The sequence below is a fragment of the Macadamia integrifolia genome, unplaced genomic scaffold (genome assembly GCF_013358625.1).
Source record: "Macadamia integrifolia cultivar HAES 741 unplaced genomic scaffold, SCU_Mint_v3 scaffold3017, whole genome shotgun sequence".
Classification (NCBI taxonomy): domain Eukaryota; kingdom Viridiplantae; phylum Streptophyta; class Magnoliopsida; order Proteales; family Proteaceae; genus Macadamia; species Macadamia integrifolia.
Window position 1 is genome coordinate 8,429 of NW_024869137.1, and position 24,342 is coordinate 32,770.

General features: G+C 37.6%; 3 protein-coding genes across 7 annotated transcripts; all 3 read right to left on the reverse strand.

Moving 5' to 3' along the window:
* Nucleotides 1–882: 882 nt before the first annotated feature.
* On the reverse strand, nucleotides 883–1,528 carry LOC122067627. The gene is made up of 2 exons (XM_042631465.1): nucleotides 1,305–1,528; nucleotides 883–1,212 (listed from the first exon to the last, which is right to left on the reverse strand). The coding sequence occupies exons 1-2, from the start codon at nucleotides 1,419–1,421 to the stop codon at nucleotides 922–924; spliced, it is 408 nt and encodes a 135-aa protein (XP_042487399.1). The 5' UTR covers nucleotides 1,422–1,528; the 3' UTR covers nucleotides 883–921.
* A 2,174-nt stretch (nucleotides 1,529–3,702) lies between these two features.
* Nucleotides 3,703–4,491, reverse strand: LOC122067629 (uncharacterized protein At2g29880-like). The gene is made up of 2 exons (XM_042631472.1): nucleotides 4,159–4,491; nucleotides 3,703–4,068 (listed from the first exon to the last, which is right to left on the reverse strand). Exons 1-2 carry the CDS (start codon nucleotides 4,489–4,491, stop codon nucleotides 3,703–3,705), a joined length of 699 nt encoding a protein of 232 aa, XP_042487406.1.
* Nucleotides 4,492–12,706: 8,215 nt separating this feature from the next.
* On the reverse strand, nucleotides 12,707–21,562 carry LOC122067628 (transcription initiation factor TFIID subunit 9-like). Of its 5 annotated transcripts, none has more exons than XM_042631470.1 (3): nucleotides 21,164–21,562; nucleotides 15,239–15,551; nucleotides 12,707–13,124 (listed from the first exon to the last, which is right to left on the reverse strand). In XM_042631470.1, exons 2-3 carry the CDS (start codon nucleotides 15,503–15,505, stop codon nucleotides 12,846–12,848), a joined length of 546 nt encoding a protein of 181 aa, XP_042487404.1. In that variant the 5' UTR covers nucleotides 15,506–15,551; nucleotides 21,164–21,562; the 3' UTR covers nucleotides 12,707–12,845. The 5 variants fall into 5 exon arrangements, with proteins under 5 accessions (XP_042487404.1, XP_042487403.1, XP_042487401.1 ...); XM_042631469.1 differs by having other exon boundaries at nucleotides 15,239–15,523; nucleotides 21,121–21,562; XM_042631467.1 differs by having other exon boundaries at nucleotides 15,239–15,523; nucleotides 21,164–21,561.
* Between the last annotated feature and the right edge of the window lie 2,780 nt (nucleotides 21,563–24,342).

Here is a 24,342-nt window from a genome sequence, read left to right on the forward strand (position 1 = left end):
AGAAATTAGAACTTGTATGGATGCATCTAGACACTAATATGTACAACCTGTATTTTAGTTATTAAATCTGTTAAAAAAAAAATCCACCAAAACAATTGAAATTGTTGGAGCCAATGACAAGTTATTGCTAACAAGGAATAAACCACTTTCCAAGGACAAAAGGTCATCAATTTATTATGAATCTAAGTATAAACCACTATATAATCTCATTATGATGGGAATTGAGGTTCCCATCAGAGGATGTTCACCATGATGGCCATATTACATGGTAACTAACAACTCCATAAGACCTACGCAAGAAAACCATACCTTAGTTGTAGCTCTCAAATGCAAGACTCTAGATAGACTCTAATAATTGAATAGAATGTGCAAACTATTACTTTCCTATATCTAGTTTCAATTTTCAATAAACTTAGTTTATTATTAATACAAGTATGAACAGGAGAAAGACTAGAGTTTGTACTTACCATTTCCATTATGAAACCATTGAAAGCTATGCAATATTCGAAACTTGGGGCCAGTTTGATAACGCTTCTGCTGTTTCTGTTTCAAGAAACGGTAGAAACAGAAATTGCTGTTTCTGGAAACAGAAACAGGTAAGAAGGGTGTTTGATAATTCTTGTTTCTGGAAACAGAAACAGGTAAGAAGGTGTTTGATAAATTTTATTTCTGGGAACATTTCGGACAAAATATGATGTTTATAAGAAATTTTAATGGGAATAAATCCACTATTGTTACTTTCTTCAGAAACTCATGACCCTTCATTTTAATCATACCTACAACTACCAATTTCCTTATCTCGAACTTACATCATAATGTTACGAAACATTATATGTCAACCAATAATAGTAGATTAAAATGCAAATATTCTCATGTTTATGCCATATGTCTTACAAGTTTCCAATAGTTGGTCATTACCCTCTAACTACCACCTTTATTTATGTCTATGTTATTAATGGCCTCTAGGATATCGGTATATATCCTTCGCTTTTCCTCAGACACATCCATTTCGTTTTTCAGTACTCTAGACTTCTCCTCTTCACCTTTGATTGCTCTTTCCAAGTAACCTTTCACAAAATCAGAGGAAGGTGCTGATTGAGAAGACTGAGCTCCAACCATTGAATTGCTTGTTCCACAATCGGAAGACTGTGCACTTGTCAAATTGTTGTCTCCATAAATCCATCGAAAAAATTTGCAACCTCGATCAAGGGGCTGCAATTACTCATCAATTTAGTTTTGAAATATATTCAGATAATATAGGTCGAATAGTATGCTGATTAAAAAATAAAATAAAATAATTATACCCCATTGGATTTAGGACAACACCAGAAACGACGATTAAAGTTCGTTGCTGTCTTCGCGACGTGTACCTTGCACTGTCCCTCGCCACAATCACATAAGCGAAATTCATCTACCCACATAAAATATTCATTATGCCTTGGGCATTTGAAGAACGGTCTTCCTCTATTAGGCCCATTTTTCGTTGTGTACTTATCGCACAACTGATTACAGTAGTCACACCTTGCCATTGCGGGGTCAGTGGAAGACATCTGTACAGCACAAAGATTACAAGTCATCCCAATGTAAACATTATGAAGCGAACAGAAGTATTTTTACTAACACCCCATACACACGGTATTTAGGAAAAATGGTGACCTAATTTTTGTGTCTACCTTTTAATACATAATGAATTCATTTAGCAAAAGTTCAGGATCGATTTAACGAAATTGTAGACATTCTCCTTGAAATTGCCAGTTGGTTGGCTATATTAAGATGCAATATAGACATTTGTCTTGCAGATAGTCACTGGGAGACATCAGATGCGGAAGCATGGTACGCAGGACTATCAGGATTCATTGGGTCATCAATTTGTTGTTCACTTCCAAGCTCATTGAACAACTGATCTTGAATAGCTTGTTCCTTAATGTAATTGTGGAGCCCACAACAGGCGACCACGATTCTTCACTGATCTTCAATATCATACGCCTTCATACTTTTTAATATGTGGAATCTATTTTTCAATACACCAAATGTTCTCTCAATAACATTCCGCAGTGATGAATGTCTGTGATTGAACAATTTCTTAGTTGTCTTTGGTCCAGGCCTACCTTCACCATGATCTTGCAAGTGATACCGTTGTCCTCGGAATGGCACCAAGTACCCCAGTTGACTGGCGTAGCCCGAGTCAACAATATAATATTTGCCTTCAAATATTATGAAAACATTTATGGGATTAGATCTATATTCCCTGTCTACTATATGCGGAAAGACAACACAAAAGTTCATAATACATTTTTACCTGATGGGGGATGAGGAAACCCTAAGTTATCATTGGTTCTTGCTGCATCCAATACCCTTGCATCATGTGCACTACCCTCCCAACCCGCATACACAAATGTGAATCGCATGTCGAATGAACATGCACACATAACATTCTGTGTGATCATACCCTTTCGATTACGATAACGTGTCTCTTCCGACCTACGTACGATGGCACTTATATGGGTGCCATCAATAGCACCAATGCAATCCTATTTTCCATTGAACATAAGTTAGTCCATATAATTGTGTAAATTGCATTGATATTTCATTCGAAACATCGAAATAAATAATCACCATCAGCCAGTCTCAGTTACCTTGAAATATGGATAGTACTTTGGATTGTTGGTTATCTCTGGAGGTACCACATCAAAATTTGGTGGCCTGATCATCTCTAGCGACAAATTTAGCATTGCTTGCAACACCGTGTGGAAGACAACACTAATCGTCTGTCCTGAACGATTGAATCGACGTTGCATTTGTCTATTACTCAAACCTTAACCTACTATCATGAGGAACATCGCTAGCTGCTCATCTACTCGAATGAAACGGCTATCCGCTAGCCAGCCTCTATGTACCATTCGGTCTCGTAGGTTGAGAAATACATGTCTCTCGAGGCTAAACTCTTGGTAACACACGTCAGCATGACCTGTAAGAACCTCAGCTACCCTAACAGGTCCTGTGTAACTACTATCATTCAGAGGTTCTCCCATCCTATACATACTGAGAATGTTTTGGATTTGGTGAACTATAACCATGTCATCATCGTCTGACGATGACCCGGTGATGTCGGTTGGAAATTGATTTGACATCCTTGTATGAATAGACACATTCAATATATAAAGGAATAGAGTCCATAAATGTACCATCTAATAGCATTATAATCTACTAACAAGTAATTAGTAGTGAAATTAACAGGATCTTATATCCCAAAGCTGATCAATAAACACACAATAAGATAAAAAGCATAATATTTCATAATCATAAATAGTCATCTCCACTACTAGAAATTTGAAGCACACGCAATCAAAATAAAACAAAGCATGCATAAGTCAAACATCAACATCAACCATAGTACGATAAAAGACATAAGTGTGTCAGTCAATATGAGGCATATAAAATCCAAACAAAACAATTCAAAGTTCATTTATGCTCCCTTCCAACCATTCATTTCAAAAACTGTTACTTTCACTCCTTCAGGCCATGTAGCATCCATAACCTCCTGTCAGGTCTCACTTCAACAAAAGACATGCGCCACCCAGGGTCACTGTGTATCTTACGCTGCGCTAACACATACAAATCTGTCGAGATATCCTCCAAACTGTCCAGTAGCTTCTGGCAGCTGATCATGCTATATGGTCCATCAACAATAGGGTCAGGTGGTCAGGTAACTGCTGAGGTGGCAGAGGTTGATCCCTTTTCCATCCTCCATCGGACGAAGGTTCTAAAGTCCTCAGCGGAGTTCGTCAGTGTCCGTGTGTGGCTCTTCCTCCTACGATCCGTAGGAGTCCTATCAAGTCGCCGCTTCGGAGGAGCTGACCCCTTGGGTGTCCCAGTACAAGCATCACTGTCATAATTATCAGTGTCATGTAAATCATCATCAATTTCAAGGTTAGTTGACGTTGGAGTTACAACTGTTTCCTGTGACAGACCTCTATCCCCATGGGCACTAGAGTCGGAGAAGATCTCTAACAACTCTGGCCACATGGGGAGACCATTTCTTCTATACTTTGCCCAATCCTTGTTTCCCTGTTATTCAAAATATTTTCAATTAATCATCACATTTTTTTCAAAAATTGACAAAAATTACCCTCTATAAACCAAAGATCATATTCATACTTGGATAGCAGATTCCCATACTGAATCATCAGCTGTGGCAGTCCGAGCATTCGCATCCCATCCAAAACCAGTTGTTTCTAACAAAGCCCTGAAGCTGTTGTACTCCTTGCGTAACTTATTCATCTTGTTACGTAGTTGTACTTTCGCAAAGGGCCTTTTGAATTCGGCTTCAAGCCCTTTTGTAATGTTGTCCCAACCAACCTTTGTGAATGTTGAGTTTGTCTTCAATCCGTTTCGGACATTATCAACCATGAGATTGATGAATGATCTTAGCTCTGCTTCATTCCAGATTATAGTAGTACTTTTGGGGGTTGGGGATCTTGGGGATCTCATATCTCTGAACAATCATTAGAGGGAAGGTAACACATTCAAACACAGACAAGAACATGAAAAAAAAATTCAAAGAAATAGGAATAAAAATATTTAGCAAAAAAAGGTAGGTTACACTCAATGGATGGTGCTTGGATTCTATGATATTTTTCTTCTATACTGGTTGTTACTTCACACAAGTTAATCTAAGAACATTAGATTTGCAAAGTGGAAGAGGAGTCTATGGCAGTTTCTCCTCCACTCTTTATATTCATATTTTTCTTGTATCTCTAACTGGGTTTGATTTGAGGTCGCAGGGCTACAAAGATAGATTACCTACCTGAGACTAATCTACTGAAGAGGGGCTTCTTTTTCTGAAGAAGAAGAAAGAATGGGCCCCCCAACAAAGTTTCGAGATACATGCACACATAAAATTCTTCTTTTATTTTTTATTTTTTTTTCTGTAGTAAAAATTTTCAAACCTTCTCAACCAAAGTAAAATTCAAATAAGTCATTAAGTATAATTGGATGTGATTCTTTGGCAGGACTTAGGAGAATAGTCTTATGTAAATCTTGGTTCTTCATTCATATAGTATTAATCAAGACCTGCTCACTTAATAATAAACTAATCAAGTGATTCATGTAAACAACCAGATAAGAAAATAAATATCAAGCAACCTAATGATCTCAAAACCATCCAATCTTGAACCCTTTTATAGAAACACAATGGAAAACAATGCAAAATCCATTACAGCCACAAACATTAATGGGTTAACCTTAAAGGTTTCAAAAGTCTAATTTTCAAAAGTATAATAAAAGTTATGATTCTTGTCATCTCATGAGCTATGGATAGGAAAAAAGAGAGGAAAGGGGGTGGGGGAAAGGATCCTTTCACTATGAAAACAACCACATTGAGAGAGAGAGAGAATTGGAAGTAAAGTCTAAAAGGTCACCAACAAGACAAGAAAGGTAGAAGTGACCAATTATATTTCCTCATCTCCCATTATAGGGATCAGGGATTCAAATTTTCTTCTAACAAAGAAGAAAAAAAAAATGCTAGTTGAAGTTTCTTTACTAATTAAATTAATTTTTATTTATTGGAAACTAATCTATAAAGGACCGATAACTGACCAATAGACCCAAACCCAATAAAAGATTGAAAACTGAAAGACCTACCCCTCTTGAAGGGTGGAAATCTCAGGCCCGTTGCTGATGCAGGGGCATGTTGCCTTTTAGGGAAACCCTCTCTCTTTCTTAATATAGTCTTTTGTGTTGACAATCTTGATTATGTTTTCACTTTGGAGTCACCAATGTCCAAAGTGCCATGATATTGAAATAAATTAAGATCCCAACAGTTCTTGAGTAACTCTGCTTATTCATACTTTGGCTAAACTGTCAATCCTACATTCTACTGCAACGCAATAATCCTATATAGCGATACTTTTATAACCCCACATTAGGTTGACAAGAAGATCCATCCAACATTTGTTTCCCATGTTAATCAACCATGCCGATTTTGAAAGCAGGGAGTAGGACACCATGGGTTGGTCTAGGAGATGCAGTTTGGGTTCAGATTGCAGTTGGAAATGGTTTCAACTTCACTCTCTATTCCACTTCTCTGAAATCTGTTATGGGTTTCAGTCAACAGCAGCTCACCATACTTGGAGCTGCTAAAGGAACCTGTTCAGTCAGATGATGAAGGGCTCCTCAAATTCCCTATGCCCCAATTGATCAAAGGTATTATCAAACACTTGATGAACCCCAAAATCGGGAACAACTGTTCGACTGTGAAATCCATATAGGAACCCATAGATGAAATTCCATAACAATCTAAATCGAGAATTAGGAAAAAAGGGAAAAAAAACCCTAAATCGAACAAAAGCAGTGGCAAATAATAAAAATCCAAAATGGGAAAAATTCACTTACCGAGCTCGCCTGGTATCTCTAACTGGGTTTGGATTCTTAGCCGAACTTCGAACAGAATCAGAGGAACTGAGTACGCTTCAGATTTGAGGGGAAAAGAGATGGCTTTTATCTTTGGAGGTGAGAGTATCTTCAAAAACCAGAAACGAATCTCTGCACGAATCGTACGAATCTCCTCACCGTATGGGTTCACAAGATGAGCAGTTGATGGAAAACTAGGGTTCACAAGATGAAGATGGAGAAGGAATCGTACGGGTCCAGAGACAGGGAAGGTTAAATCTCTGCTGTAGCTTGCGTTCTTCGAAGGGAATCTTGACTTCTTCTCCTTTCACTGTGAAGAGGGTGACCGCAGGAGGGGCAGAGAAGTCCGGTGATGTCGGTTACGCAGGAGGAGCAGAGCCTGAACTCAATATCAGCTACAGCTCGTCTTCTATTCTTGTACAGGGAGGCTAAACTCGCGATCGTCGAATGCTTGGAGCTCCCCGTCGTCGGTTACGCAGGAGGAGATCATTGCTTCCTCGTCGTCGGTTACGCAGGAGGAGATCGCTGCTTCCTCGTCGTCGGTTATGTAGGGGGAGAAGAGATCTCGGTGAACTGGGGAACCGTCATCTTCAACGGTTGTACAGGTCTCTTCTCTGTCGATCTTCGAATGAAGGTCCCAATATGTACTTTGGATTTTTAAAAGGGTCGGGGTATCGAATCATTGTTCCGCTTTTTTGTTTCGAGAAACAAGCGAAACAAGTAAAACTTGTTTCGTCATTCATGTTTCTTGAAGCATAAATTGTTATAAATTTCAATTTATGCTTCAAGAAACAAGTAGAACACAACACGTTTACCAAACGATATTTATTCTGTTTCTGTGTTTCTGAGAACAGAAAAACACAGAAACACGTTTCTGGTTACGTTATCAAACGGGCCCTTGGATTGGGAAGCTCTGGTGTTGTATATGCAAAGAGAAATAAGAAACTAAAGGTGCTCTAGAAGGAGGAGAATGCAAGGGGAGTAGTGATGCAAACCAAGTTACTAATGTCAAATAAAAGGAGATAAAAGAAATAAAGATGTAAAAAATGAACAGGACGGAGAATGTGCAGTGTGCATGCCATTCTGTCCATAGACCACAACGCTGCCCATGTATTCTTAAATAGTTAACCAAAAGGCAAAGGTCACCAATCCAATGACAAGCCCACCTAGGTCATCGACCACTTTGTGCATGCTAAGGCAAATCCTTCCTAACAAGAGGAAAATTTCAGTTCTATTTTGGAATTAACAATAATAAAACTTTGTTTTCATTGACATCAATTTTGAAAGAATAATATATAAAGTAGATAACAAACAATGTACTGTTACTCCAACCAATGCTTCAGTATCACCTCTGTTGTCTGTGTTCATCTAATTAAGAGTGAAAGGTATGCACCAACCTTTCTCCTTACAAGCTAAAGCCACATAATACTTTCATTTGTCATGGACAAATATAGAAAAATAACTAATCAATGAATCTTTGCGAGGGGAAAAATGAAAAAATAAAATAAAAAATAAAAAATGAAGGAACCCCAAATCCAGCGTATCTGATTTTTATCATCAATTAAAATTCAAAACTTAATTTGTCAAAAGTTTAGAATTAAACGAGCTACGTCGAGAACCCAAAACTGTAATATAAACCTTAATATTGAAGATATACAAAGTTAGTATTAGCAAATAAGTTTGGGTCAGGAAGAATGTGGTTGTCATCACATTCAGCAATGCTGTTGACAGCTCCATTGTACGTACTTACTAAGTCCTTATTCTTTTGCATGGGTGCTCTTGCTTTTGTTTATGAGTGCTCATCTGCTAAAAAAAGTGCATTGAGAATCATTAGAGTAACTACAAGTAGGCATTTTTTGTAGATACATTAAATTGTAAAGGAAAGGACACAAATAGACGACTTAAACCTAACCTCAATAGGACCTCCCATGCAAAAGAAACTGAACTAATATGTTAAGAAAATACAAAGAAAAGACTAATCTTCTAAGGAAACATAAAGATAAAGACTAAAACTAGTCTACTTAAAAAGAAAAAAATAAATGATGCATTGTGTTGTTTGATCTATTGGAGATGTCCTCCTTCAATTGAAGCCTCTTTCATAGCCTAATTTCCATAACTTGAATAGTTATAACTTCTTGAACCAATATAAATTGTACTAGTGTCACCCCCTCAAACTAATAAGAACTTCACCTTGCTTTACTTCATGCGTCAATCAGCCAGGCTGTATTCGGTTAGCATGATTGGTCGGTAATACGGTCAGCCTGATTGGTGGGTCTGACAATATTCAATCAGCCTGCTCAATCAACCTGATGCTCAATCTGACCGATTAGCCCCTTAATACAAGTTCATTATTTTTTGGTCAACCTGATTACCAGTCAGCTCCTTAACACAATCGGTCAATAGATCAACATCAGATTGGTCACTCCCTTAGTACATGTTTTTCTTGTAGGCCAGATTTGCTAAAATGGGGTACCAACACTATCAAACAAACCTGCCAAATGCGCCCCAAACCCAACAACTTGTTAAGGAGGGCTTAGACTTCTATTCACAGTTCCTATAAATAGAAACCACACGAACCGTCCTTGCAAATCATATTTATCAACAGTACATGTCTCTATTTTCAACTGTCAAACCCTTTTGCAAATCATATATATCAACAATACATGTCTCTATTTTCAACTATCAAACCCTTCAATCTATATCTTTGATTCCCCGCCCTATCTCTCTCTTTCTGTAAGTTGCATATTATTGCATGGCGTTGACAGCATCATGGGAGTTTGAGATGAGAGAATGTGGAGCACTAGAATGAGGAGCATATATCCTATGGAGATGGATGGAATGTTTTCTTTATATTTGTAGCGAGGATTCTTTTCATACAAGCAATTTGAGAGAGGTGTCACGACAAGCGTTGTATGTTGGGTTTTGTGGGCTATACTAATGTGGCTGGTCCATTGGGCCAATAATGGTTCAGCCCACTTAGAGGGATAGGCCCAACCCACCTATTGTGGGAGTAGTTAGGATTGGATGTGCTGCTATAAGTAATTTCTATGGTCCCTACAATCATATAATGTGAGAACACAACTGCCTTAGAGAGTTGTGGGAGACTACAGAAGACCCTAAAGGGCTAGTTTGTTTGTGACTTTGTTCGTGGGACCAATCGTCAAGTGCAAAGAACCTGAAAACTTGTGGAGGCTTCCCAAACCACAATATGGGTATGGTTTCAGTCCCTAAAAGGTTCCCTATTTCCTGTTCTTTGTCTGTGACAACTCTTTTTAAATAGTGTGTTCTAAGGTCTAAGAAGGGAAGATTCTTTCGTCATATTTCCCTAATAAGTGGTATTAGAGCGACCCTTCTCGGACTTAGAACCATTACAGACCTCAATCCTGAAAAAGTTGAGATAGGTTTGGTGCTCTCTGTCCCTAAATTTTGAATTATCTACCACTGAGTTATCCACCAATAAACTAGATTAAGAATAAAGAACAAGACATCTTCATTATTTGATTTGCAACAAAGAAATTTCGAATCACAGACTTTGTGAACATAAAGGAATGTGGAGAGAAACCCATCGGCGAGGTCTATCTCTCTTTATCTCCTTCATGGATTTTTATCATTTTGTGGATGAAATATTTAGATCTGATCAGTGTTTTAACTATTGGAGAAGCTTACCTTACAGGTGATTGTGGAAATGACTAAAGGAGGTGCTGACTATTGCAATTAACAACCCGTTTCAAAAAATCCCTTGCAAATCGATCCAAATAAACACAAATAAAACCCTAATTCTTTACAAACGAGAAGATCAAATAAAACCCTAATTCTTGGTGAAAATGAAAATCAAAGAAAAGCCTAAGCCTTAAAGGAATCTTGAAAACCCTAATTCTTGAAGCTATCTTGAAAACCCTTATATTCTTGAAGATATCTTGAAGACCCTAATTCTTGAAGGAATCTTGAAAGCCTAATCAACTAGGAAAAGAACAAGAATCAATCAAGAAACAAATTCTTAGAGAAAATATGAAACCAGATTTATACCTCGAAGGACCGAAAACAACCATCAATGATTGAACATTACATGTGAACATCGACCACTACAATCATAAAAAGAATCCAAGAAAAAAAGATCAAGCTACAAAGGTGAACCAAAAGAACAATTTAAGCACTCTTAAACTGAAGATTAGTCAACAAAATCAAAGGAGAAGAAATCAAAAAGAGAAAGCAAGAGCTGAGATGCATACCTCTCAATTCTTCCTCGAGCAATCAAACGCAGAAGCGAGAATAGACAACTCCCTAAAATACAGAATATCGTTATTTATATAGAAGTGAGAATCTCCTCCTTCCTATTGGTTGTTAAAACTTTAATTCCACAGTATCCGTTAATAGGACCCTGTGGTCGTAAGAGTTAGCAACTAACACCTGTCCCACCTTTTGCCATTAAGAATAAAGAGAGGTATATTTGAAAACAAAAAGGACAGGTGTTGGATGCTGACTCGTATTACCAGGAGATCGGACAAGCAGCTGATCCGTTTTCTTAAGGAGGGAAAGAGGAGATTTTTGAGATTGTCGGTGGGCTTGAAAGAGTAACGAACAAGGAATCACATCGTCTTGGGCTGGTAAATACTGTTGTGGTTTGTTGTCTTGAGCCGAGTTGGACGTTGTAAGTGTGGGTCCAGTTGGTTAAAATGGTTATAATCCACAATCACTGTCACGAGGTATAACTTAATACATAAGAGAATCTATCACCATGTTGCCATTGCCAGACTTTATTTATGTGTGATAGTTAAGATACTACTTGTAAATCCCGTTTATACAGTTGAGTTCTTGCAAGTTCATATTAGTGGTGTCAGAATAGTCGATCCTTGGTTCTAATCCTCGCAAGGAAGGGAGCAATTTAGTATCATAGTGAATCCCCAAGGAAAGAACTACATACTACAAAGAAAAAAACCCTAGAACCACTTGGAAAGGGCTAATAATGATCCGGAATGGGTCACCATGAACGTCAGTTTGAAAACATGATAGTTACTATGTTACATTCTCATCATCAATCATATGGGGACAGATTCCACATTGATTTCGAAAGAGATTTGATGTGGATTGATATAGTCTTGAGTCGCATCATTGATTTCTATTGGATTGGGAGATTCTTAGAGGATAAGCAAAGTAGAGTGGAAAGCTAGGGTTAGGTGCAAAGTATGAGAAAGAATGGGGTTTCAAAGAAAACAACTTATTGTCACTGTTACAATCAATGTGTGGTAAAATGAGAAGGAAGTTTCAAGAGTCAAGATCCTAAGTAGTTAAATCGACCATTATCTATAAAGAAAGTCCTGCCAACTCACATTTACAACAATTTAGCCTTTTCTCATTAATTGTCAACAAGGAAAAAATTCTTCTCTTATTACCTTTTTAAATTTTTGAAAATTATCTTAATAAAATATGAAGGCTTGTTCATCTTCTTCACTGTCATTTGAATTTTTCAATTTCAAAACCAACCTCATAAAGAATGTCATCTACATTAAAGATTTTTTTTTTTTTCGGTTTTCGAATAAGATTTAAAAACAGTTTCCATCAAATGTGGATATTGTCAACTTTATACAAGACAGGTGGAAGTAATAATAACCCTAAATAGACAACGGAACAGAGGTTGTGGTGCCCAAAACCTACACTCACCAGAAATTCTCAAAGTTCAAGTCCCAGTGATAGGGATCATGCAGTGGCAGGCAGTTACAAAGGTATAAATTTCTCTATAGAAACACTTATCTGTTGAATCTACACAAAATTCCCAGCTTTCAGTAAAAGTACCTACTGCCACCCAAAAAAAAAAAATGTACAGATTACAATACAAACTATAGGCGATCATGCTCCCTGAGATCTAATCATAAGGGGAGAGTATGCAGGATTTGCTTTTGAAATGCAGAAAACTATTGGGAGGCGAAGAAAAAACAAGAAAAAGAAACAAAGACGGGGAGAGAGAGAGAATAACTCATCATTTTGGCTGGAGCTATGTTGGAGTCAAAAACGTATTAACAGGAGTCTAATTGGAATGCTACAAACCAATGGTAACTTGGTGAGCAGACCATATTTCCTTTTTCTTTTTCTGGTAGAGAGCAGACAATATTTCTAATGGTGGCCTGATAGCATACATGGTTTTTTTTTTTTTTTTTTTTTTTTTTTGGGGGGGGGGGGGGGGGGGGTGGGTGGTGGAGCCTGATAGCACAGTGGGAATGAGGATTTTGTAAGACAAAAGGATTCAAATCTATAAAAGGGTAACAACAATATATAATTAAACTAACAATGAACCATCAAATATGAAAACTCACCTACTTTTATTCAGAATAAATATTCATAATACCTATATAATATACAGAACATATAGCCATAAACAAGCAGTGCTGACTGCTCAAACCAAATTAATGAACAAGCTGTCTAGTTGACTGTCGACAACCCTACCTTGGACGCTTTGCCTGAAGGGGAAATGACACCTTTTGGGGAGTTTGCATCTGCATGTCTGTTGTTGATTCTTGGGGAGGATTTGGGTTAGTTGTAGTTGCCTCTTCATCTTCCTCTGTTTCTTCAACTGTTTGAGAAATTTGCTTCTTGGGCATCGCAAGCTGGTAATTTGGGCTGATCAATGTGTCCTGTTCAGGTGGGAGCGGGATCCCTGGCCCAGCAATAGACTTTGGCAATGGGGTTTTGTTCCTGGTCCTAGCCAACTCGAGTAGAACCTGTTAGATACATCACAAATCATTAGATCATTAGCTTTTTCCCATATTAGAACCTGACAAATATTAAAAACTTATTCCCCACATTTTTAACTCCCCAAGGCTAAGTTTGGTTGCAAGAGAAATTAAGGGAAGGGAAGTGAAAAAATTCAAACTTAAAAATGAAACTTTCAATAACCTGTCTCAATGAGAAGGTTGAATACTTGAAAAGGTCAGCAGAGCAAAGTAGTACAGAAAATCCCTCTCAATCAAAGTCCCAAGCTTTAGGCCAGGAGTTAAACGTTCTAAGAACTGGACTGAAGTTAGCTACAAATGCAGAATAGAAGAATAGGAAGGCCATGGATGATCTGGCATTAGCCCTTAGCCCTTATGGGAAAGTCTCAATGGAGGTCAATGAGGCAAAGGGGAAAACTCATCTCAAGCCAAGCTGAAAAAGAGAATGCAATGAGAGAGGTAGAACACTTCAAGCAGATCATTAAAAGCACAGAGGAGAATTATGTAGAGCTCTCAAAAGAAGCAAAAAAATAAAATAATCAGATCCAAGATGAAGCTGAGAGACTGAGATTAGAAGCTGAGGTATCAAAGACTCAAAATTTGGCCTGGAACAGAAAAGAACTTGGGTTTATTAATTGTATAAAGGAACCAAGGAGGAGTTTCAAGACTTAAAACAAGAAAACAGAAAATTATTAGAATCAACGAGGGAGGCAGAGCACATTACCAAGGAAGAAAACAACAAACTGTGAGATATACTCAAAACAAGCACTGAATGAGGCTAATGTTGCAATGGAAGCTGCAGATAATGCCAGGACTGAGAATTGCCAACTCAAGAACAGCCTAGCAGAGAAAGATATTTCTTTGCAGGATCTAACGCAAGAAAACGAACATCTGAGAATCAACGAAGCCACAGCTTTTGATAAAATCAAGAACTTGTAGAGGTTGCTTTCAACAGCAACAACAACAGGAACAAGACTGGTCTGTTAATCAAAGACAAATAACCAAAACTATCTCTGGGTTTACAAAACTTAGAAAACTTTGCACACTGCACTGCAATGGGCCAAGAACTAGAATGCAGCAGCCACTGTTTAAACGTTTGCTCTTCAATTCCAAGGGAAGGACCTGGCATCACCTTTTGTGTCCTCACTGATCACTTTATGGCCATTCTGATCATCAGAATCAGCATTGTTACTGCAACCACCTACATCATCTTCTGGTGGAGCATAAGCAGATTGCCAGAAGACACTTGCTGGAGCAGTGTAGGCTGTGACTTTGGACACACTGCTTCAAGAGGTTCTTTGGGCTTCTGAGCTCCTTGCTTTCCCAATGCCCACTCAAACTCACTATAATCACAGAAAGTTTTCACATGGTCATCGATATTTTTTCTTGATTATTTCCTCTTGTTCCTGGGTGAGGGCATTTAAATTTTCCTCTTTCTTGTTCACCTGTTGGGTTCCTCCTTGGATAAGTCTATACTACCCTGTTCTTTTAGGACTACTTTCTGTGTTCTGTTGCTCCTCCTTATCATGGATTGTACCATTCGAGCCTTTTCTTTTAAATGCTTTTTTGAAGCTCTGGAGAAAGCTGCAATCAATAGGTCAACAAGCCTCCCTTCTTGAAAGGAGGAACGTTAAATTCTTCTCTCTTCTGCGGGGAGTAGGAGATTGGATCTAGCCATAAAAAGAATGCTTGGTTTAAATAGGTTCAAAAAAGATCTTAGAATGTCTAAGGTTAGGCAGAGAGCCAAATCCAAAGGGAGTGATGTGATGGTAGAACCGATTTATCAGTACACAAATCCTGTTTCCCCATTCAACTCCATTTGAATTTTGAGAATTTATCTACTGATCTAATGCTGGGTAAGAATATAACCTAATGCACTATACTATACACACCTAACAATTCTTCAAGGATCTGAAATGGCAGAAAAATTCAACTCTACACAGTTTGAGAATAATAATGTCCATGTCAGGATTAGAAACCAACCCTTGGAATAGTTTCACAGAAAAAAATTGCTGTGATGGAGATTTTTTAGTAATTCATGAGAACTGAAGTGCCTGTGCAGGACACTACTTTTTATTGGGAACAACAAAGATACATTTTCAAGAATCAATGCAAAAGATTACCTCTCGAGGAGGGGGTTGTGAGAAGCTGAAGTTGACTTTTGTCTGGATGGCAAGCTTGACATCATCACAGTCAATTGCAGGCTTGCCAGCATGCTCGGAGTACACCAAGGCATCTGTCAAAACATCACCAACATAACGATACCACAGTTCAAGGAACTGGTGCACCACACGAGGCTCATATTCCCGGACACCCATTGATTTCAACAATGATTTCACTATCTTTGCATCCCTTGGCAATTCCTCATCTCCCTCCTCCCTCTCTGCCATCAGTAGCTAGTTTTTTACCTATGTAAAAAACCCATAATACAGTCCTCTGAGTATCATTTCAACACATGATTAGAAGAGAGATCACTCCTTGGACAAAGCATAATCTTAAAGAACAAATTTTATTACTACCCCAAAAAATTGCAACAGGAAAATGAATGGAGACAGCAGAAGTTACTTAAAATGATCTATAAGAAATCACAGTCAATGAGCGACAAGTTCATAAATATAAACATAACATGTACTACAAACCCAATTCCTTGAAGGGAATTATTAACCAACAACCTTTTTCTGTTCTCGTGGTGTTCATTAATAATTTAGCCGATTGGAAGCATCAACCATTTTCGTTTCATTTTACTCTATCAAGGATACTAACATAAAAAAACTCATTCTAATTCCTTATCTTCATTTCAAATAATGCACCAGGGAATTCAAATGTTTTTACATTCATGTGATCTAAAGATTAGATGTTAGATAAAATCATTCACATACAAGGAAGCCCAAGAAAGTTCTTTTATGTTAGTATGCAGGTCCTCAGACTTCACTAACCGCTTGTATAGAAATAGGCCCATATTTATTTAAAAAAAAAAAAAACAGGGGGTTGGTGTAAGTAGGTGAAGTGGTGTGGTTGGTGTGGGGGGGGGGTGGGGGGGGGAGATAATCTTGCTTGGACCTTAAATCCTTTTAGCATGTATAGAGATTATCTGGGGCGGACTGACAACAAAGTGGATTGTTACTTTCCGGTTCTGTCAAGGAGCATTTGAAAAGGCATTTCATGGGGCAACTCATAAATACAAAGGCAGAAATTCCATATTCTTGGGGGCCATTTAGATGAAGACAAAGTAAGGTGCAATTGAATGGAATGCTTGAAAACATGGTCCACCCCCACCACTGTATCAAGTCTAGAATACCTCCAAGTAAAGTTACACATGCAAATCCCCATAATTACACAGTGAGATCCCAAACTTATTCAAATATGTGATTTTCTAGAACATCAGCTCATCCCACTCAATGTTCTTGCATTGGTAAAGTTTAGCATCCAAAAATCTTATGGACAGACAAGGAGAAAACACAAGCAAAGATTCTTTAGCTTTCTTCACAGTGATCCACAATCAACTGAGTACCTCAACAATCTGAACTCCCCATACTTCCATTGATTTCTTACATTCGGCAAATGCATAAGCGTACACGGATGGAATTAAAGGGTTAGGTTATATTAACATCACATCTACAAATTAGATGAGAGCAAACAACTGTAATCATCAGAGCCATAGAGAGGATCATACATAGATGTGTCAGGACTCACTTCGTCCTTCCTACAAGAAGAAGCAGAAGTACTTTCTCCTTTAGCATAAAACAGAGAATTAAAATTGAGACATCTCTCTCTCTCTCTCTCTCTCTCTCTTTTTTTTTTTTTTTTTTTTTTTTTTTAAAGGGAAAATTTCAAATTTCATTGGATTTTTTTTTTTTTTGATAGGGGAGGGAAGTAGGTAGCAGCCAGGAGGCTCGAACTTGAGACCTCCTAGTGAGCATGGGATGTTTGCACACCACAGCTCACCAACTATGTCAGGGACGAAGTTTATGCTCTCACATCCATAGCATGAGTAGTTGAAGCAAGTGAATGATTTGAAATTCGAGTTATATCACAGAATAACACTCGTATATATTGAGCTCGTAATGGTACCTCGCAATTCAAAAGTCTCTCTACGGCTGATGAATGAGCGTGTTCTTGGGCCATCATAGAAACATAGATAGGGTCGACGACGGAACGAACAACGAAACTTTATGACAGCTTTTTCGTACACGTTCACTTGCATCACATACGACATAGTTGGTGAGCTGTGGTGTGCAAAAATCCCATGCTCACCAGGAGGTCTCAAGTTCGAGCCTCCTAGCTGTTACCTACTTCCCTTCCCTACTTATCAAAAAAAAAAGAGAGAGAGAGAGAGAGAGAGAGAGAGATCGACCAGAGTACAAATTGTTCACCCTTCTTGCCTTCCCCTCGGACAACTTCCAACCTCAGTTCGAACAAGCTCAACGGTTCAAGCACCAAGTCTTGGTATGCCCCAAGTCCCCAACTGCAACAGGGGCAGGTTTTTTAAAACCCAAGCCCGGTCCTACTAGACTCGAGGCGGGCCGAGCTTGGTTCTTTTTTTGTCATTATGTTATTTTTTTTACATAAAAACGAGAAAAAACAAGTTTTAAACTAATTTTTTTATATATTTAGGCTGCTTTTAGTAGTCAATCTGTTCCAGAAACGCCATTTCATGTAAAAAACATAATTTTTCGTTTAATGGTATTTGGTAAACCTATTCCAGAAAAGGTTTAAGATAGAAAACAACAACTGAGGCGTTTGGTAAAACTTGTTCTGGAACAATTTTTGTATAAATAATCAATAATTACATATTTGCCACTAATTATCAGACTAACATAAATTGATCATTTTTTTGGTCAAATTTAAAGTCTTGTACACTAAAATTTCCGTATAACAACTCAACAAATAAAGAAGAAAGTTTCAAATTCTTTACAAAAAAAAAAAAAATTTGCTTTGTTTAAGTGAAGTATCTCATCATTCTTTAGCCCTGTTCAAGTCTAATTTGTTAATTGCATTGAGAATATAGTTGTCAAGGTGTCACCAAGGTGACGACTTGGCATCCAAGCGGTTTGCCTGGGGCTTAGGTGACAGTCGCCTTATTGCACTGCATGTTACCTTTTGTTTTGGCACTTATTTATGCCAAATATCATCTAAGTAAATGTTTTTTTTATATTTGAATCCAATAAAATAGTTTAAAAATCAAATTCCAAACATATAAAAAGTCAACCCCCGAGTTCAAGAACAAAAACTAAATTTTGGTTATAGGGGCGATTTTCAACTTTTAAATGCTGGTGTTTTTCTCAATTATGAAAATTTTATAAATTCTATCATGTTAAACATTGCTAAAAACCAAAAGTCCGATAAAATAATCTTTTGTTTTGATATCCATAAAATTATTTTCATTCATGCGATTTTAACAGCATTCGAGCACTATAAAATAAGTTTGACCGAAACATAACTTTGTCATTATAACTCATATTTAAGTAATCTTATACTTGTTAGAAAGCTGGTTTTGTTTATAGCTAATACAAAAGTCTCACGTAAAAAATAAAAGCATTTGGCCAATCAAACTTATTATAGAAAATAACATTTCTCTAAATGTTATTAATGTTGATTTTTTATGATTTGATGTGGCAAAATGTTGATTTTTAATCACTTGATGTGGTAAATGTTGATTTTTTATGATACAAGGTATATGTAGCTTTTTGATTTTTTATGATACAAGGTATATGTAGCTTACTAAATAATGTTAGAAAATAAGGAAAACAAAACATAACACTTGGTTGCCTTGTTCGCCTTAAGGCGGGCCCGCCTTCTTGCCTATGTGCTTAGACAGGCCTCTGACGCATTGGTTCGCCTTGGCGTCGTGCCAACTATGCTTGAGGATGTCTTTCAACATATTCCTTCAATCCTCTAACCCTTTAATTGCCCCTTCTAGATATCCTTTGATATACTCGTGTGAAGTGGATGGTAATGTAGAACCCGATGATGTGTTTGATGTTTTCGAACATTGAAACAAAGGTGATGTATGTTGTATGGAAGAAATGGATTTTTTTTTTTCTTTTAACCATACAAACATACCACATCCATGGTTGTCACTCTATGAGACAAATAAATATGATTAGATTACTCTCAACAATTTCATGTGAAAAGGAAAAAAAAAAAAAAAAAAGCAATCCTTCAACTATAGATTTACATAACCTAAATTATACAACCTGCTGAATCATTCAACCACAGTTTACAGAAAAAGGAATCCTTCAACTACAGATTTTCTTCTAACAACAAGACCATGGAAATTAGTTTCATTTTTAAGTTTGAACACCCAATGATATTCAATTATTCATGTTGTTTACCTTCTAGTATGTCAACTGTCCTAAGGCACTGTTTCACTTTCTCGATTAACTGAAAAATACAAATCATTTTCCTTTCCGAATCAACTAATATCTGTATGGAAAAAAAAAAAAAAAAACCAGAAGTCACCCAGCGATGGATGCCACAGACCTGACCTCAAAACAGTTTTATCCACCAGCCTACTAACAACAAAATGAAGATGAAAACGAAGAAAGATCATCTCAATTCAATCCTTATAGAAGATGAAGGAGAATTATGTAATACATTGAAGGAGATAGGTTAAGTGAATTCATTGATTGTCTGCACATCAGTGCATCAGTTTGCACATCAAAATCTTTCTCATTTACCAACTAAGGTGCTTGAAATGAGTAGAAACAAGCATATAAGCAAATTAAAAGTAAAACCAAGTCCAACACCAATGTTATCAGGTCTAGTGGGGTTATCTCTGGAGTCAACCAAGGTCAATAGCTCATTCTCAATGTATTTGCATCTAGAGAATGTCATGAAAGTTTGTCATGACCATTCTTCAAGGTATATTTTTTTATTCAGAAAGTTAAGTCACAAGGGTGGGTTTTAGTGGGACAGTGTTGATTAAAAGTGCACCATCGTATCATTTTTTGCCACTCCAAATCAAACCTACAGAGTAGTAATGTTAAGGAAGGGCATTGCAATCAATCACATCAAATATAAGAGCACATGTGGTCAAGGAAATACCATAAAAAAGAAAAGGAGAGATCTTCACTTTGAATATTCTCAATATATATAAGGAGTGCATGGACCTTACTGGCTGAAGCCAAATATTGGAAAGGCAACATATTACCTATTTGATTGTGGTAAAAGAAACAAAAAACTGATGGTTTGATCTCCATAAAGCTCTGCGTTGACTTAGCAGTAATGGCTACTAGTGACACATGCACATCAACACTTCTGTGTACGTAGAATATGGACCACCAATACCCAACTCCCTCTAACAAAGCTGCCCTTCTCTTCATAAGTACGAAGCAGTGTTAGCCAAGCAAAGGCTGCTTTGCTGGTTTTTCAACCTATATTGATATCATAGCTAATAGGAGAAATGATACTAAGGGGACCTCTCTCATTCCTCTCGATGGCTTTAGTTCCCACCTTCCCCTATCAATGTATCCTTTTCCTGTTTTCATAATCGGTGGGTTGTGCTTGCAGCTACAACCATATCACTTCTGTCCTCCTGGGTTTGTGCATCCGCTAACAGTTATCCATGGACTCAGCTATCAACAACTTATCTAGAGAAAGTTCCTATCACACCACCACCATTACCAAAACCAGTTGGGGGGTGGAACAGAATCTTCAGTGGGGATAGAGCATCAACACAGAGCATTCAAAAAGCAATAATCAAACAAACACATTACCAAAACCAGTTGGGGGGTGGAACAGATTATCTTCAGTAGGAACAGAGCATCAACACAGAGCATTCAAACATTTGATCGATTGACTTATAGATAAATTGAAAAGCAATAATCAATCAAACAAAAAACAACTTCAGTTTTGATAATGAGTGTGCTAGTGTCCCTGCTGCAGTGGGTTGAACAAAAAACTGAAATTTCAGACATTCCAAGGTTGAGAAAGGGTAGAAATATTCTGAAGCATTTGATTGTTGAGAGGAGTTTCACCAAAAGAACTGAGACGATTTCAGTGCCTTGAAGATCTGAGAGACGAGAGATGGAGAGCAGGGACTTCACCAGAAAGGTTCCAGCCGAAGGGATCTCTTCCGAAGTTGAGAGGGGTTTCGCCAAAAGGGTTCCAGGGGAAAGTACCGTTTCTTCACTGTGATGTCAAACGAATCTAGTGTAGACCAGGGTTGAGGGAGAGCAGGGGCCAAACACAGCCGAACTCCTTTGTCGAGCAGGGATTTTTGCGGGTGGAGGGGTTTCACCAAATAGGGTTCCAGCGAGAGTGGAATGTCTCGTTTCTAGAAGGGGGCAACCGAAGCTACTCCATACCAGAGTTGAGGGAGAGATGGGATCAAACGCAGCCAAGGTTTTTTCGAGCAGGGATCTTTGCAGGAGAGAAGGGTTTACCAAGGCCTCTTCAACGATAGGAGACAGAAGGCTTTTGGGGAGTAAAGTGGGGAAATTATGTGGAACGCTTTGTCAAAAACCTAAAAATGTTTAACTAAAACATTTTTTTTTTTTTTTTTAACATTGTTACCCATGTTCTGATTTTTGCGTTCTAAGTCTTTTTTCTTTATCCGATGCGTTTTTTTTCAATTGTCGACATCAAGTATCAAACAGTAGGTTTTGTTTTCTTGATCCGATGAAACAGAATAATGATGGAAATATTTTTTAAATGACTATCAAACATAATCTTAAGATTTTAATATTTTAAATTAATAATATATATTACATTAATTAAATCCATATTCTTATCTTCCAGATATTATAAATAAAATACATATATATTTACACATGCCTAAATATAGGACCAGCCCAAGCCTGCCCTGCCCGGCCTGGCCTGGTCCTGGATCTGAAAATCCAGCCCTGGCTTGACCTGGGTGCTGAAAAGCCCAGCCCATGTCCTACCTAGTTCAAGGTGGGCTGGGGCTCATCGGGCCAAACTTACATGCCTACGAGGCTCCTTGTGATTGGTGCATTCTCCAAGTCGGCCTTCTCTCACAATCTAAGTTAAAGAGGGGCTTCAAAGCATATAAATGGATGTAATAATGATAAAAGATGATAAACAACGAAAGCATCCTAATGTTTGATCTAACAAAGATTGGAATTGTCCAATTAGGTCAACTTTTGATATTACTATAGGAACACTATTAATCTATAGAGTGGCTTTCTTTAGAGCATGCTCTCAAATATATGAATTCAAGGATTAAACAAACTCTCAATATGAGAGCATGCAATCAAAGATTGAGAGCAAGACCACTAATCCTATGAGAAGGATTGGTTACTAAGCACGGGGTGCAACTAGGATAGGGGGTGCAACTAGGTGGACTATCCATAAATTCGCATCCCAGTACAAATTAAATCTAAGGATCAAGAGTAGTATACATACTGTGCTTCTTAGATGCCACCAGATGGCCATTTATCCATGTGAATCCTAGATTGACATTGAGAGAGGGGTGAACAATGTCTACAAATTCCTTCCTGGAGATGTTGTTTGTTATGGCCCTGTATTCTGTTCAACGCACAAAGTCATATGTTTGTCTGTCATGCACCACTTAATGGCAAGGTTTACTAGACAAGCGCACCCATCCTACAAGCATTCACAATCACGCACTCCAATGTACAAGCACATATAATTGCACCAGATATATGTGGTTCGGCGCACTACCTACTCCATAGAGCAATAACCTTTTTGGGTTTTATATTTTTCTCAATACTCAAATAGCTTATGATTACACTGGTAATCTAGGTGCTATAACACCTGCTTCGACCTAAGTTGGTTCTCAAGATATGGTTTTACCCCCATTTACAATGTATATAATAAAATATGAATACAAGTCCCTTCACTTTATATTCAATGCCTTAAGTTAACCAACATTCATAACCTAGGTCATGTAAGATTAGGACTTCTATATAGAGATTAGCTCCCTTAACTAGCAGAGGGGCTTTTGAGTGGTCCCAATAGAACATTGGAATCTTCAACTAACCCCATCCTTTGGCTAGGGACACTTGAATCTTCAAGTTCAGGTACAATGGTCCCCAAGAACAACAACTCAACTTTTTTCCAACTAAATGATGTCGGTTACATGGATCCGCAATATATATATATATATATATATATATGTATGGACATAACAACAACACAGGGACATTCCACCTAAAATTGATCAGCATCGTGGATCTTTACCCTTCAAACAACTCTGTTTGAGGTCATATTAGGATCAAGACCAAGCCTCTGCATGTATTTTTTTATAACATCATCTATGGTTATTTTAGGCATGTCCCTACCTTTTTTTTTTTTTTTTTTAATCTAATCATTCCTCCTTACTGAACAACTTTATGGGATACTGTGGCTTTAGGGAACATTTCAAACCATTCATGTGAAGCCAAAAATTGATCAAGCTTTGCATCAATCCTTCGATTGCCAAATTGACAATTATCCCAAGTTACCAATAGATGGAATTTCAAGTAAATTTGTTCTATTCACAAAATTAGAAAATGGAAATAATAGAGGAGTAGTATCTACCACCTGTCTTATCAGATGGCGATAAATAGGTATTCCAATCCCTTGCAAGTAACCAAGTGCGAGATATAAAATTAGATGGATGCTCCAAAGAACTCCACTGGGCTGCTCAAATGGTTAGGTTGCAACTAAGATAGACAAATGATATATGACAATGTTGATGCTCAGCTGCGAGATAAATGTCCGTATGAATACACCATGAAGTCTAAGAAGAAACATCAAGTTGAACATCATTACTCCTAAGTAGAAGAATACCTCTTGCACCATTCTCTACTGGAAAACACCACAAAATGATTAAAAGAAGAAAATCCAATTTGATCCTATAGAGGTTTTGACCTTCAGATACATGACTATGATTTCACATGATCTCATCAAATTATAGACATGTATTTAAAGATTGGGAAATTATCTTGTACCACCCCCTATTTTTAAAATTTATCTAAAATCCCACCCTAAAAAATCAAAAATGGCATGTATACACCTTTTAAAAAAAAAATTACTCTTAAATCCATTCCGTTAGCTCCCAAGCGTCAATTGATGATGTGTCATGTTTGTAATTTTTTAAATGATAAGTTTACCCTTTACCCTTGAAGGGTAACCTTGTTATTCTACCCTCATGACTAATAACCCATCTCCTTTCCGATTCTCGGCTGCTGGTTTTAATTTAGGGGAAGAGAAAACGCAGGTACCATCGCCTTTCTTCTTCTCCATCTCTGGCTGCTAA